At 37.9% G+C, this 16,152-nt stretch overlaps 1 protein-coding gene across 4 annotated transcripts in view; it reads left to right on the top strand.

Annotated features, from left to right (window-relative positions):
• Positions 1-210: 210 nt before the first annotated feature.
• Positions 211-16,152, top strand: part of gnb1b (guanine nucleotide binding protein (G protein), beta polypeptide 1b) — a 29,185-nt gene continuing 13,243 nt past the window's right edge. For 2 of the 4 annotated variants that reach the window (XR_012407303.1, XM_009302713.3), the window contains exons 1-7: positions 211-537; positions 7,927-8,034; positions 9,818-9,856; positions 9,975-10,081; positions 10,509-10,572; positions 13,719-13,881; positions 14,483-14,549. Coding sequence is in view for 3 of the 4 variants with exons in the window: in XM_009302713.3 (XP_009300988.1) it covers positions 7,978-8,034; positions 9,818-9,856; positions 9,975-10,081; positions 10,509-10,572; positions 13,719-13,881; positions 14,483-14,549 (497 nt within the window). In the remaining variant the exon portion in view is untranslated. 4 annotated transcript variants of the gene reach the window in all.

The following is a 16,152-nucleotide window of genomic DNA, read 5'->3' as shown; positions in this document are numbered from 1 at the left end:
ATCTATTAATGGAATATGGGTTGTATAATATTTTTAAAAACGTTAAGCATTTTAAAAAGTACATCAGTGTATTCAAATCTTGCTAAATTGGCTTGGAAATGTTTCTGTCAATTCCATTCCTGCGTAAGAGCGCCGCTCGCCCGTGCGCTGCGGCGTGGGGTTTCCCAGGGCAGACTGCAGGGTTACCGCGCCCATCTCCGTCTGATGGCCGGATGAGAGGTGAACTGAACTGGAGAGAAGTGTTCCTTCAAGGAAGGCAACGGGAAGTGGCCACCGACGGACTTATTAGCTGACCAAAGTCTCCAATCGGACATTTATGAGTGCAGCTTTTCCTCGCAGTTGAGATCCCCCCTCGTACAGGCTCATTTCCCGCCCGCCGGAGCGAGTTTTGTCGCTGTGGAAGTGGACTCGGTACTTCTCCCGCTGCTAGTTAGCGAGCTAGCTCGTCTTGTTCGTTGATGCGTGGATTTGACAGCCACACCATCGTTTTTTTCGGTCAATGCCATATAAACAAAGGCCATTTACGACTGAGAACAGGTATGGAACACTATGTGCTTATTTCAAGTGTGTGGAACTGAATGTTTCGTTCTAATCGGGTGAATTTGTTGGATAAAATGCTGGTCACCATAGAGAATGAAGGGGGGTGGGGTGAGGCGCAGGTAGCGGCTAGCCGAGCGATTTACATACACAACAGTGGCAGGCAAATATGCGAAAAACGGTTGTTTTAAACAGTTATCATCGTGTGTGTTTTATTAATGTGAATTTATAGTGCATTTAATCTCTCGCTCGGTCATTATGGCGTGAACTGAGTCGGCCGACTTAACCGGAGGCCGTTTAGTGCGAGTTCGCTTGTTAGCACCCAAAAATCGGCGTTACTTCAGAATTAAACCAATTTAGGTTTGGGGGAATTCAGTAATGTGCTTGATAGGGGCATTTTAATAGCAATTAAGATTGCTTTAAATGTTAAGTTTGGGGGGTTTTGGTTGGAGGCTGGTCTGTAAGCTAACAGGCTAATTACCGGAGCTTCTGCTGGCAAAATATTCGGCTTTTCAGCTCAGCTAGGCCTTCCTCTGTGTTACAGAATCGAGGATTTTTGGTTAGGCAAATGCTGGTTTACACACTCTCGTGTACTACAAGTGAATATTGATCGAAATGCAGTCGGTAAATAAAGATTAGCCATTTATTTGTTCACCCGATCGTCTATTGCAATCTACACCATCTGGCTGTATATTACAAGCCGTCCTAGTGTGTTTTCCCCTACACACATTTACATGGAGATGGATTTATTACGAGTCAGAATGGCGTAATCCGAAATCCCGTGTGCATTTAAGCGACTTAGCTCGTGTTAATGTTTATTGCGTTAAGTGTGCGCTGCTTCTTTTAACTACTCTTTTAAACAACCTAATTGGATTTCATTAAGCCTGTGTTTAAAGGGCCTTTGCTGTTCAGGTATATAGGTGCACTGCCTCTCTTCGCGACATCTCGGTGATGCTCCGCTACGATTCTCGCTGAATTGCTTTTGCTGACGATAAAGAATAAAAGACCTGCTAGATGTGTTTTCTCCTGCGATCGTGTATCAGAGTAATGCAGCAAAGAGCTTTGCAGTTCTTCAGATACGCGAAATGAATGGAGCCGGATGGCCTTTATCATCGCTGCTGGAATATTTTAAGAACGGGCTAGCGGCTCAGTATTGAGGTCACTATTAAGGGATTGGTCGGGGAAATATAGGCTATGGGATAAATATGTTGCGCCCCCTCCTTCTTTTTTCCCCTACCGATCGAGTTTGCCTTTCTCTTCGCTGGCATTTAGATAAAGGAACACCGTTCATGAATAAATAAACGGAATCAATGAATTCTTCAATGTGGGGCCCAAGAACAAGATGGCGTCCGTAGCCTCTCTCTCCGGCTTCCCTCTCCGCACTCATATCAGCATGCCGTTCATTTAACCCGCTGAAACGCCGAAAAAAGCACCGTTTTGCTCTTAAACGAAGCTCGTTGTTTTAAAAACGATTCCAGGAACATATTTTGAAGCTAGAGTTTATCGTTTTTTTTTAAATAAAATGCTCTTTGTGTGGCACCTAAAGCTGCATAACCTCATCCTTTATGACGCGAAATGCAATTGTGAAATATCAAATAGTGTTTCGAGTCCACCGTGACGTGATCGTTCACATTTTGTTGATTTCAACTTGTGCTTCTGGTGCTATAAATGTAGACATTTCTTTGCAGTCATGCACATAAGCTCTCACAATACCCTTTTGTGTTTAGATAATGCACTTTTGTTTGATTTTATTTTAAAACAAAAGCATAATGGATGATTCATTGCATACATTGTTGTTTTTAACTCCCTCCCAGACATCCTGCTTTTTATGCACCTAAGTTGGTTCTTTGCTTATCATGTTTATTATAGTCATTGTTCATGTTTTACTCGGCAGTGTTACATTTGCTGAAGCATTACTTGTAATCCATTTGCATTATACATTGTGCAATCTGCATTGATACACATGCAGTTTTGTAATTGTGGATAACTAAAAGCATCAGATTGATTCGCAGTGGGCACCTCAGAAGCTGATATGTGTATAATTATGATGGAATAATTGAAATCTATTCAGATAATGTAATTCTGAATATCTATTTTGATTTTCAAACTAACGCCCATTTGTTTTCGCAGGTGTTTTAATGCAAGCATGTTGAGATTTGAGCATTTCCATGTAAATGTCAGCCTTGTCATGAAAAAACTAAGCTTCAACCAAAATAACGAAACTGTTTCTACATTTTTGGTGTTGGCAAATACTTTGCAGTGCTTACACTACTCAAAAATCTCTCTGTCAATGTTTTCAAACTATTATATTTGATTTAGCAAAGTCACACAAGTGGCAATTTCACATCTGCCACATCCATAACTTTCATCTCATAAATGCAAAAATCTAAGGTAAAATAAGTCATGTTTGCTCTGTAGAGGAACAACTCTTATCCTTTTAATTAGCATTGTTTCTTTTGGGTTGCTTTGTTTAATTCATAGAATTTCTATAAAGTATGTTGTATACTGCAAACTTGCAGACTTTTTTTTTCATCATCCATAATGCATGTTTACTTTCTTTATTTAAAATCTAAAATATGTTTACAGAGATTTTTTTCTGATCCCATAACTCTGTGATTCTGGAAATATAAACCGATTTTTCGATATAATGTTCACATCAACTTTTTCTGTGAATTTAAGGTTTGAGTTTTTACTGAATTTATACATCCATAGCGTTGGAATTGCTCAATTGCATTATTTTTTTATCAAGTTTTTACCCCAAAAAATAGTTTCTGTATTTAAAGTAGGCATGGGACGATAACCGTTTTTATGATATACCGCAGTTTGGAAAAGTCAAGGTTTTAAACCCTTCTTTACCTTCTATACTTTCCCTAAGGTATGTGATTTAAAAAAAAAAATGTATTTACGTTTTATTTTTAGGACCACAGTATCTTCAGCAAAAAAAAGTTATTCAAAAATCTTGTTTAAAATTGTAAAGAAATCTTTGTTTTAGAGACTGATGAAGACCGTAGAGGTCAATCATTCATTTTAACGATTTAGCCTGACATGTTTACTGCTCCAAAATATTTAAAATGTTTCTCAAAATGAAATATGCTATGTTCAATGGGGGAAAAGTTTTTGTTTTTAACTATGAATTTAAAGAGAACATATTTTAGAGCTGTAATCATAATACCGTGATATTTTTATCCAGGGTTATCATACTGTCAGAATCTTACACCGGTACATGCCTAATTTAAAGTTACCTTTATTTGCATGAATGATAGCTAGAAGTTGGTATAGCATAAATAATAAAAGTCTAGTAAATACTTTAATACAGAGGTTAAGCTCCCCTGAAACACTACCACAAATTCTTGTGTACTGCAAGCCCAGCTCTGGACAGCTGTTTTTCCATGGGTGACGCTGAGAGGGATTATAGATTTACTGTACGTGGATTTTAGCTTTTAGGATTACAGGCTTGGATAGTGATAGTGCTGGTTACTGTCTTTTCTATGATCCAGCTTTAGCGATATGCATTTTATTTTTCTTTTGTTAATGCCTAATAAGCCGCGCCATCCTCAAACATTTGGTGTAATTCATGTTGATGGAATAAAGTTCGTCAAATGAAACGTTTTAAATGTGTTCAGATCAGCAAGAAAAAAAGGGTTGGTTAAAATAAATGTTTTCCAAAAGGATCTAAGAACGAGTTGCCCTAGAGTGACCTGAGAATACGCAGTCTGTGGCACCTTTAGGCCATTTCTTACAGCTCTCTTTTTGTCCTGCAGTCAGCTGACTCTGATCAAGTGTTTGTTGAGAGGGTGAGATTGAGCTCTGCTTGCACATATGTTGATGCCTTACTGCATTTAGCCATTCGACTTTGCTTTTGTGCTATCTTTGCATCTGGCCTTTGGCACAGCATATCCAGTATTTATGCATAATGAAGTTTCATTTCGGCAAAGAGCGAGCCCTGCTCTTGATTTTGAACACTGAACTACATTGTTAAATTCTAGCTTTGCATAAATTGATGACCGTATCATAATCTGTCATTGTTAAAGTGGTTTTTATAACAGGATGATTAAGCTAATACTGTAAATTAGTAATATTTGGGCTCTTTTTCCAGGTTTTAAATAATATAAAGTGAGAAGTGTTGTTTTTTATTATTTATTTATCCTTTTTTTATGTGCATCAGTCTCAGTAGGTTAGTTTTGGAGGCATTTAACTTTGCAGTTCAAGTTGTAGAGTGTGTTTCTGCTCGTAAATGTGTAGTGTGCATTTTAAAAAGAATTTGGTCATGTTAGGTTTTTTTGATGTATATTGCCAAGGGATTGTTTTTAAAGCTAAAGTTGTAGCCCTTCTTGTTTTTTCAGACATAAGTAAATACATATTTTTACATATTTTGCATATTTTTGGGGGCTGGGGGTTATTGACTACACTGATATTGATGCTGATAGTTTGATATTGGAAATCTGTACAATTAGTGTTGTGTACACATGATTTTTTTTAATTATTAAAGCTATACATTCTTTATATGCATCTATTTTCCCTAAAAAATTTAAATATAAATTGTACTTTTGGATTGGCGATGTAGTTGTTGATTTTTTTTAAAAAAAATTTTTGCTACTAGAATTTCAGTATGGATATTTTCATGTTGGGTTTCACTGTTAAATGAGAACTGAAGGTGAGGTAAGGGACTTACCTTTTGTAACCATGTCATTTTGATCAGCAAGATTAGAGGACTTAGGCGTATTGTCTTGATACGGGTCCATTTAAGAGGTCAGCCAATCAGGAACAGGCAAGAGTATAGGAAAGGATAAGACATTGACCAAGAGAAACATTTTCTGGCTGTCAAACACAAGGAGCCTTGTGTGAGCCGCATAAGGTAAGAATTTTGAAGTATAACCTGAAACTTTAAGGAACTTAAAGGTTTTGGCCATGTTTCAGTGATTCCAGCATCTTAAGATTTTCTCCGCATGCAGCTGGAGGGAGATGCGCTCGTTGTCTTCAGCATACTTTCAATATTTTATCTGTAAGATTTAAAGCGTGTTTTTAGACTTGTTAAATTTTTTCGTTTGTTTCCTTGTTACCACTCTTTGTCAGTTTCTGCGGTGTTTGCTATGCATGTGAATTTCTAAACATTTGTAATGTTTTGATCGCCAGGAAAACCACCTTCATTGAATGCTTGATCCTTTCATTGGGTTGTGTTCATGAAAACCCTCCAAAAATGTTTGTGTTCTTCCAATATGCCATTAGCTTAGTTCATTTATGCAGTTAACTTTCACTTTTCAAACATGGAGCCATTGATTTCACAATTAGGACATGGCATAATGCACCAGAGGCCAATGGCAATTACAGGAAATGGATCCAACCAAATTTGTAGTGCTCCAGTTAGATTGCCTGACCACAGACATCTGGGAGTAACAAGCATATGTGTGGCTTCCCTCTTATATAGTGCTAATATCACTCAGAAGTATTGCTAATTGCTTCACAGTCCTCAGCTGACCCATAGAGCTTGAAAAAGGTTGTGATTGTCACTATTTCTTCATCCTTTCTCCTGTCCTGGCCTAGATGATGTTCTTCTTAACTCAAGCTCAAATCTGACAACTGAGATCAGGCTAATGGAAAAGATGACGGCTGCTTGAGAGTCAAGACATTGCGCAGCTGCAAATTGTTCTACATTTGAATTGAAAGTCATTTTGCTTGACTCCTTTTTAAAGTAGGTCGTATGACGATGGCCTAGAATGGTCAATTCTTAAACGTTTTTGTAGTACATGAGAAGACGATGCAAAGTGGTGTGTTTATTTGGGCGGTTAGATCGAGTTGTTCAATTGCCTGCCAAAAATAAATTGAAATCAATATTTCTGCATGTTCTAGCTGGCCAAAACAAAACCCCTGCAATAATTTTGCATGCTCCAGCACTTTAAAGTACCATCAATAAATGTCCATGAATGCAACTTGGCCTTAGCTGCTCATCCAAATCTTCCTCAATATATTTTTAGAATCTGAGTATAACGCAGAATTCTTGGCTATGTGTGTGTGCACGTTGCACAATACATGCATCAAACTTGAAGTGTTTGCTGTTCGTCATCGCATTCTTGCAGATCCTCTCCTCGCTCTTCACCTATCTCTAAAATTAATCCCGTCATTAGCTGCCTTTCTCCACCGTTAAATGCGCACACTCCGATGGCCCATTAAAACAGCTGCCTTCATCAGCCGTTTGTCTGAGCGCATGAAGGATTTGGGTCAGCAGGATAGGTGCTGCTCTTCCGATCAGTGTCCCCGGTGTGTCTTAACTGGATTTGCCTGAAGGAGCTGAATCAAGCGTGTCCCAGGATTATGTCAATGACACTGTGGAGAGAGAGAGCGAGGTGTGAAAACACGGCTCTGGGCTGGGAACGCTAATAGGATGAGAGCTGGCCTAGAAGTACTCGCTGTTGTCGGTCGAGTGTGTTTGCACTAAATCAAGATTAAAATGGACAGGCTTTAAGGGTTTCACAGTGCGTTGGGTTATTTTTATAAAGGAATCGCTGTTTGGAATCAGCATGGGAAAGCAGCACTTTGATTAGACCAAAGAAGAGTTGCTAGCTTCCTTGTTGAGCATTTTAACCTTTAACGCTAGCTCTCAGGTGCCATTGGTCTTTCGTATGAAATGAAATTCACAGTTTTAACGTTCCTAATTCACATTCACGTCGTCTCTTGTAAATGCTCCGCCTTTGAAACGTCTCTTTCCCTTTTAGCTGATGTCATCAAGCCCCCCTAATTTTTTCAGCCCCTCCCTCCAACCGCATGACCCCATTCTTGAATGTAGCGCCCAGTTTTCATCATCCAATCAATTCCCAATGGGTAAAATCGAGTCCTGCCCTATATTCTCTTTGAATATCCTGGTTACTCTAGTAATATGCCACTTTATGGTGGTAAAATGGCATTTTAGAGTTTGGGATGAGGTGTATATATTTCATCTTGCTAAATATTGTCATAATTCAAAGAAAGAATCACAGCTTGTGCTGTTTTTCCCTTTACTTCTGCATTTTTCATTAGGGAGCAACAACTCATTTCACCACAAGAGGAAATGGTTCTTTAGTTGCTTTCAGTAGCTAATGTGGTGGTTGGGGGGGGGGGGGGGGGGGGGAGGATCTTGGCTTTACACCCTCATGTATTGATAAACAATCCACTGGCCAGTCCATTAACCTGTGGTACACGACATGCTAAATGCAGTGATTATTCCCTCTGTTGGTGAGCATTATGTGCGTTTCAATCTGATGCTTGCTTGGTTTTCATTCATAAAACAAAATCCACATTAAAGTTCAAACATTTGTTAGTCCGTCATCTAAAACTGATCAGATATCTTCCTTTTTAATCTGTGCATTGATCGGGATTGGATCCTAAATGCTTCTTCTGTCTCTTTCTGTGCTGCAGATCAGAACGTGTCCCGGCAGTAGGAGAGAGGCAGAGCTTTAGAAGAGGAAAATGAGTGAACTCGACCAGTTACGCCAGGAGGCTGAGCAGCTGAAGAACCAGATCAGAGTGAGCACCTCTCTGATATTAAACTCGACTGCTTCCCAAAACCATATCTGTAGCACAGTGAATAGTTTAAATGTATATGTTATACTGCAACTACTTTGGTAAAATGGCATTAATGGTATGATCGCAGTTTGAAAAAATCAATTCTGAATAATCTTAATGGATGACAGATTTTTAATACTTAGAAAATTGCCAAATATGTACTCATTATTCAGTTTATCACGGCATTGTTTTTAATTAAAATATTATAAAAAAAAAGAATGTTCATGTTTTTCAGGGATGTTTTTTATTTTTTTCTTCATATGATTAATATTTTCAGATTTTCAGTGGGATGACTGCTGTAAATGTGTAAATTTGTGTTTTAAAAAGGTAGAAAAAGCTCCACCTGGGCGGAAGTTGCAAATGTGTGGTTCCTACAGGAACATGGTAACACCGCAACAAGGCTAATGTAATATTCAGTAGACTACAATTGCTAAATGTGTTTAATAAATGTAAGGCCATTCCACTTTTTCCAAGTTTAACTCGAAACTAGTGTTGTCACGATACTGGAATTCGGTACCAATCAGTACTGAGATTTTATCAACGTCCATTTTCCACTAACATTTGAGCGCTGTTGAGTGCATTTTCAACAGCACTAATTTGCCATTGTGTTCACATGCTCAACAGAAATGACTGTGATTGGTCGTAAAAGTCATCAGTTCACCGAACTCACTGCTGTTTACTGAGTGTAACTACAGATCGACTGTTCTCGGCTTTAAAACGCTTCAGTGCCCCTGTATCTGTGGTTACACTCCGTAAAGATGCAGTGAGGTCGGTGAACTATTTACTTTCATGGCCAATCACAGCCATTTCTGTTGAGCACGTGAGCACAATGGCAAATCAGCGCTGTTTAAGAACGCGCTCAAATGTTAGTGGGAAATTAACGTTTTTACAATATCAGTACTGATTGGTATCCAATTCCAGTATAGTTACATCACTACTTGAAACCATACAAACTGCTTAACTTGCTCCTCAGTTTAAAGTTGTTTTGGAATAAGTGGTCTACTAAATGAATAAATGTATATTTATATTGAGTGAACAATCAGACATTATCAAATAGTATTTTTAGATGTGGATTAATGCAGACTGTAACCTCGTTTATTTGTGTGTTTTGGCCTTTCGCTGATCACATGTCTTATTTATGAAGATATAAACTTTAATCACTTTGGTTTAATCAAAACTAGACCTGCTTCAAAAACCGTCGCAAATGTACATGCGTGTCGGAGCCGTATGTTTATTTTTATCTTTCGCTGCCTTTTTACCTGGTAGTATCTTGTTACTCAAGAATATTTGCATAAACAAAAGACATTTAAATACAGAGGGTGGTTATTTACATAGTTTACACACTGCAGGAAATACTTTTACTGTAACTGTACTGTTCTCATTCCTCACCGCGTTCCAGTAAGTAGCAGATACGATCTCCATCAGGATGCTTTGCATATCACCTTAGAGATGTGTTTGTTCACCAATTCTGTTTTTTCTGTTCTGTTTTAGTCTAATAACCCATAATGTGTGTCAAATCTTTAACCTTTTAGTCAAAATCAATCAATCAATGATAAAATTAACCATAATAATTCTACAAATTAGGATTCTCTATATGAGCAAGAAGTCGATGATGTAATCTAGTTTGGCTTGCATTATTATAACCAAATCATGATGTCCAAATGTTTTGTATATTACAAAATCATTAAGTAATACCCTCACCCACAGTGTCTAAATTTGTTTCTACCTGCTTTTTTTTTTGTAGGATGCAAGGAAAGCTTGTGCAGATGCCACACTATCACAGGTAACCACCTAATTTCTGTTATCATTTAAGTAAACCTAATTGAAATGATCAGATGAATATCTATAACAGTTTGTACACGAACATTTTATGTATTTTTAATTTGTGCATGTGCTTTCAGATCACAGCCAACATCGACCCTGTTGGCCGAATCCAGATGCGCACAAGAAGAACACTGCGAGGGCATTTGGCTAAAATCTACGCCATGCACTGGGGCACGGATTCCAGGTACGGTGTGCTTTGGGAAAAAAGCTCCACATTATTTGCATGACTGCTTGACCTTTTTCAGTGTGTAAAACATTCTTCTACATCATGCTGAGATGCACTGAGGGGTTTCCCTTTCGCGGTGGAGGTGGATGGGTTCACGGCTCTTGTGGTGGCCACTGCATGCAATCCCTATCACATTGAATCACATTCTTTTATTGTGTTTGTGTAGGTGGTAAATGATGGTTGTAAGTAGGTGTTATGACTAAGCATGTTGTTACTATTATAGCTACAGCCAGGAAAAATCCATAAGTTTTTTTTCCCATTTATTTATTTATTTTGGACAAATTAAGCTGGGAATAGTTTAAGATTGTGCTAGGAGACAGTTCTGATTGTTTTTTGCATCCATAAACACACTTCACTCAGCTGTTTTCTTGTATTTTTTATTTAGGCTGCTTGTCAGTGCTTCCCAGGATGGAAAACTCATTATTTGGGACAGTTATACCACAAATAAGGTATGAAATTGTTTGATTTACCATCATGTGTTTTGACATGTTTGAATTGGTGTAATTACACCAGGGGTCACCAATCTTGGTTCTAGAGGGCCGGTGTCCCTTCAGGGTTTAGCTCCAACTAACCTCAACACACCTGCCCGAGTGTTTTAAGTTACATTAGTAAGACCTTGATTAGCTTGTTCAGGTGTGTTTGATTAGGGTTGGAGCTAAAATCTGCAGGACACCGGCCCTCCAGGAACAAGTTTGGTGACCACTGCATTACACACAAAACATGCAAAATTGCACAGAAAAAAAAATATAAGTATAAAAAAAAGCAGTTATGGATGTTCTCTATAAACCACTTATTTTTAATTGCACAAGTTAAAAAATGGTGTTAATACTTTAAATATAAATGTCTCGTACTAATTATAAAAATATACAAATTATTGGTGAATATTGAAGGCTGATTTATTCTTCTGTGTCGAGTGATCGCCATGATTCATGGCGGTAGCTTTACGTCTAGTTGTGTGTTTATACTTCAGCAGTTTGTGTTGCTCTGCTATAACACTTCCCAAATGCTAGCTGACAGTAGTTTTTTGTGTTTCTCTGTGTTGTTTCTTCACTTGTGTTTTGTTTTTTCCTGAATGCTACCTTAGGCCCCGTTTACACTAATACATTTTGTTTTTAAAGCTCATAAGTTTTGCTATGTTACGCCATCCCTCCACACTACGCAGGAGTTTTCGAGCGCCGTAAGTGGAGCATTTTGAAAACGCTGGAGAGGCCGTTTTAGTTTGAAAACACTGCTGCTCTGTGTTAGTGTGGGTTGGGGCAAACAGAGACATCTGAAAACGCAGGCGTGGCTGCAGACATTTGCCCATCTGATCGGGGCTTTTTCTTCAATATTAAGTAGCCTAAACAAAGTTCCTTCTTGCATCCTCTTTTTGTAAGTTCAGACATCGCAAGTTTAATATTGAAAACAAACTCCAGAGGACATCTTCAGGGAACAGTGTACTTTATAGCCTCTTTCACGTCACCCTGGCTACGTTGTTTCACTTTGTTAACAATAAAATGAAAACATAATATAAGGAACTGCCTATTTTCATTTTTATATTAACTTAACAGTCACAAAAAATGTTCATTTTCGCTGTATGCATATCTATAACAAAACGGAGCCTATAACATTACACTGGCTCTTTTCATTTTCATTGAAAATAGGAAACATACCCTCTCTTTTTCTGAATATCAGTTTTAATAATCAATAATGGCCATTATAAAAGCGCTGCCCACACTTGTCACAGCTACCAAGCTAACCAATCACAGAGCTTGCGCTATATGCATGTTGTTGATATAGAGCAAATGTTTTTTGGGGGATGCGTGTCGGCCACGGCAAGGGTAATGCGATCTTGCGGAGGCTGCGCCAGACCATACATGTGTGCTTGATGCAGAAGTATAAATCAGTCTTAACTTATGAGTGAATTTGTATTTGTTGGTCTTGCTTGCTTTTGCACATACAGTTGACGTCAAAATGATTTGCCCTCTTGTGAATGTTTTTTTTTCCTTTTTCAAATATTTTCCTAATGATGTTTAACAGAGCAAGGAATTTTTCTCAGTATTTCCTGTCATATATTTTTCTTGTGGATAAATTAGTTTGTTTTATTTTGGCTTGCAGTTTTTTATGTTTTTTTATTAAGGTCAATATTATTAGCCCCCTTAAGCAATTTTTTTTGTTTACAGAACAAAACCTCATTATACAATGACTTGCCTAATTACAAATTGGTCAAGCCTTTAAATGTCACTTAAAGCTGAATACTAGTATTTTAAAACATCTATCTAGTCATGTATTATTTACTGTCATCACGGCAAAAATAAATGAAATCAGTCATTCGAAATTAGATATTACAACTATTATGTCTGGAAATGTGTAACAAAATCTTTGTTAAACCGAAATATGGGGGAAAAAAATATATATGGGGGGCTAATATGGGCATACTCGCACTATGCGATCAGAAGCGTACCCAGACGCGCTTCCCGGTTTGTTTGACAAGTGTGAGCGATCCAAATCAGGTTCAAGGACGGTTCAGTTGGCCAACCCTGACCCGGTTGGAAGAGGTGTGCCAGAGCGCGGCTCAGTTGGGCTTTGGCGCAGTACGTTTGTAGTGCGAGTGCAAAGAGTGCCTGAGCCCAAAACTGAAGACGCATTGTCATTTTTAAGAGAGAGTTTCATAAGGATTTATTAATCATTCTCACTTTTTAATGAGCACAAACTGGTCATAGTTTATTAAAGACACAAACCCCTCGCTGCACATCAGCTGCACCTTTAACAAACGTCCTAATACCTGCAGCACAAGGACTTTATGAACATTTATGATGGTCAAAAGTTGTGGATCTGTTCAGCAAAAGACTTGACTGCATGTCACTGAATCCCAAACGACTAAAACGATATAACTAAAGCAATCGCCATTGTTCAGAGTGAGTGCACTTCTCTTCCTGTTAAACTGAACAGGCGTATCATCGATGATGTAAGCGCGCTCGGGTTCGGAAGACAAGCGGCAGTATGAGTGCAGGCTGTCAGGGGAGAGGGGAAGGGGGGGACAATCGCGTTCAGCACGGTTCTAGGCAACTGTACCTAGTGTGAGCACGCCCTAATCTAATTAATAAGGAGGCCCAATAAATCTGACTTCATGAAGTTTTAGATGTACAGTTGTTTACTAAAAGCACAGCCATTTAGAGGTCAATTTTAGTTAATCATGTCAGAATTTACAAATATTTTGAAATGGACATGTTGGTGGGAAAATGTTGGTATGCCTTTGTCTGTGTGAACGGTGCAAACTTAAATTTACAGGTGAAGTCGTTCTGAAAATTTCCAGATATTTACTGGTATCGCTGTTTGTAAGCTGCTGTTATTACTCGGATATACTAAAAGGAAAACTGTTAAACATTGTTGCTTGTCCAGGCTGAAACTGAAAATGACACCTTGACTGAAACTTGTTTGCAAAATACCTTTGGCTAGCATTTACATTGGGTAGACATCTAGTTTCGTTATATACCGTGCACTTTTTTTTTTTTCTTTAACAGGAACTTGTCTTGCCACTGATTAAGATCTGTGAGAATGTTGTTTTCTTTGCTGCAAATATTTTCCTCTTCATCATGGTTGTGTTGTATTTCAGGTCCACGCCATTCCTCTGCGCTCCTCCTGGGTGATGACCTGTGCCTACGCTCCTTCAGGGAATTACGTCGCTTGCGGAGGCCTGGACAACATCTGCTCCATCTACAGCCTCAAGACTCGTGAGGGGAACGTGCGCGTCAGTCGTGAGCTGGCCGGACACACAGGTAAGGGACTCGTCACAGGGTTTGGTGTTTGGCAGAGCTGTAATTACTCAGCGTATCTGCGCTGGTGTTTTTGTATCCTTTTAAACGGGTCTCATCTGATTGACCTTAATGAGGACAGCAGTGATTACATAATGCACTTTCATTCTCTTTGATTGCCCTATGGGTGAAGCCCGGGTCATTCTCACCCCTAAATCAAGTGATAAATGGCAAAACAATATTTTATGTTTATATACAGATATTTTAGGGCCAGTAAAAGATTTTTTTTACAAGTTATACTATTTTTAAGACAATTTTACCTTGAAATTCATTTTATGAATTTATTTAATACACTGAAAATACTCTTCATTAAATTTGCTCAATTATTTTTCATTTATTTGGGCTGAATTTAACAAGTTTAGTTAAACATTACTAATTTTATTTAGTTTCAATCCACATTCATTGTTTGCAGTTTAGCAAAAATATTTGTTTTCAGTGTACAGTGATCATCCTCATCCAATGATGTCTTGTTTATTCATGGTTATTTTGCATTTAAGCAAAATATAATTCATTTCTTTAGATGTTGTTTGTTGGAGGTGTGTATTAAGCTTGCTCTCATCTACAGGATACCTCTCTTGCTGCCGCTTCCTTGATGACAACCAGATTGTGACAAGTTCTGGCGACACCACCTGGTGAGTTAAAGGAACTGCATCAAAGCTATGTTAAAAAGTCCTGGGTTCCACACAAACCCTTCATGTTGTCCCAACACAAACTGATTAAGTTAACATTTGTTTTTGTTTTTTGTTTTTTTTGTTCAATCAACTTAAACTTGTAAAAATTAAGTTGTCCCAAAAAAATCTCAGAATTTCAGCTTCTTTTAAATGATTAGTTTTTACAAGCAGCAAAAATATTTTTGGAGTGTGCTGTTCATATCAATATTAGAAATATTTTATGTTTGAAACGAGTGAGGCAATGGAATTGTTAAACGTTTTAATTCAAATATTTTAAGTTAATTACAAAGAATACTTAAATCAGGGTGTCTGCGGGGTCTTAATGTCTTTATGTTAGAAGTGTCAAACACTACATTTAAATAAAAAGACTTAAATCTACTGAAATATTGTGTTGTAGGTCTTAAGTCTTTTTTAACAGGTCTTAATTTTTCTTTGTTCATGTATAGCTACCCAATCTGGTCAGTAACACATGTACAATCACCAACAATCCATCAAAGAAAAGCTTGAAAAGAAACATCTCCAACATACCAAACGTCTTAATTAAACTAAAAACTAACATACACAAAGCAGCACACTCTTCTGAACCTAATGAACTACTACAAAAATGAATCTCGTGTTGTATATGTATATCACGCGACTTACTCCTACACCCTCTCCGCAGTTTAACTCAAATGGGTATCAGTTAACTGGACAAGTTTACAAGCAAACAAATCGCAATTTCAGATCTCAAAACTTTAGACAAGAGCATTAAACACAAGCAAAATACATTCTCTCCGACTAGCCATTCGCAAGAGAGATTGTCCTCACAGAGACCCACAGAAAGAGTAAAAGCGAGAGATAGAGAGAGATCGCCATTGTCGTTTGGGCTGGGCTTTTAAATGCTTCGCCGACCTCCGATTGGTAGCGCAAACCCAGCATCAGCGGCCAACATCATCAGCACGAAATGCAGATCCTCCAATGCTGTTTGCACCTGTAAAACACGTGTAAAACACATCAACATACAAACAAACAAACACACACATATACCCAAAATGCATTCTGCAAACGAACGTAACAGTGGTCAAGTGTAAATGGAGATGGTTTTCAGAACTTAGATGTCTGATTAGAGAAAATGCATGGAGCGACCAGGTGTAATCAGGCCCAGTGAGATTACAGTTTACCCACATCTGATTTGTTCATTCGCATATTTTGGTCCGTTTAGAAATTTGGCCTTTTTACTTGTAGGATCTGTCAAATCATTTTACCAGACCTGGAATCCTGTTTTAGACCATACCAAAGGCTGACCCTGTTCTGTTGATATCGGCTCTAAAACACAGTAAACAACTGGAAAGAAGAAATATTGACTTCTTAAAGAGATCTTTTCCTTTATTTTTTTTTTTTTTACTAGTATTTGCTTTTATTTGTAAACTTGCTAAAAAATTCTTTCTCTGAGGATGTGTTTGTTTTTATTAATGAATTTTATTTTATTTTGAAGTGATAGTGGGAAAATAAGAAAACTAAGACAGTCTCTAATCTTTCTTATTCTGTATTATATACTACTATGTATGTTCTTGTTAAATACCAA

The sequence above is a fragment of the Danio rerio genome, chromosome 6 (genome assembly GCF_049306965.1).
Source record: "Danio rerio strain Tuebingen ecotype United States chromosome 6, GRCz12tu, whole genome shotgun sequence".
In the NCBI taxonomy this organism is placed as follows: Eukaryota; Metazoa; Chordata; class Actinopteri; order Cypriniformes; family Danionidae; genus Danio; species Danio rerio.
This window is presented reverse-complemented; position numbering and strand designations above follow the sequence as displayed.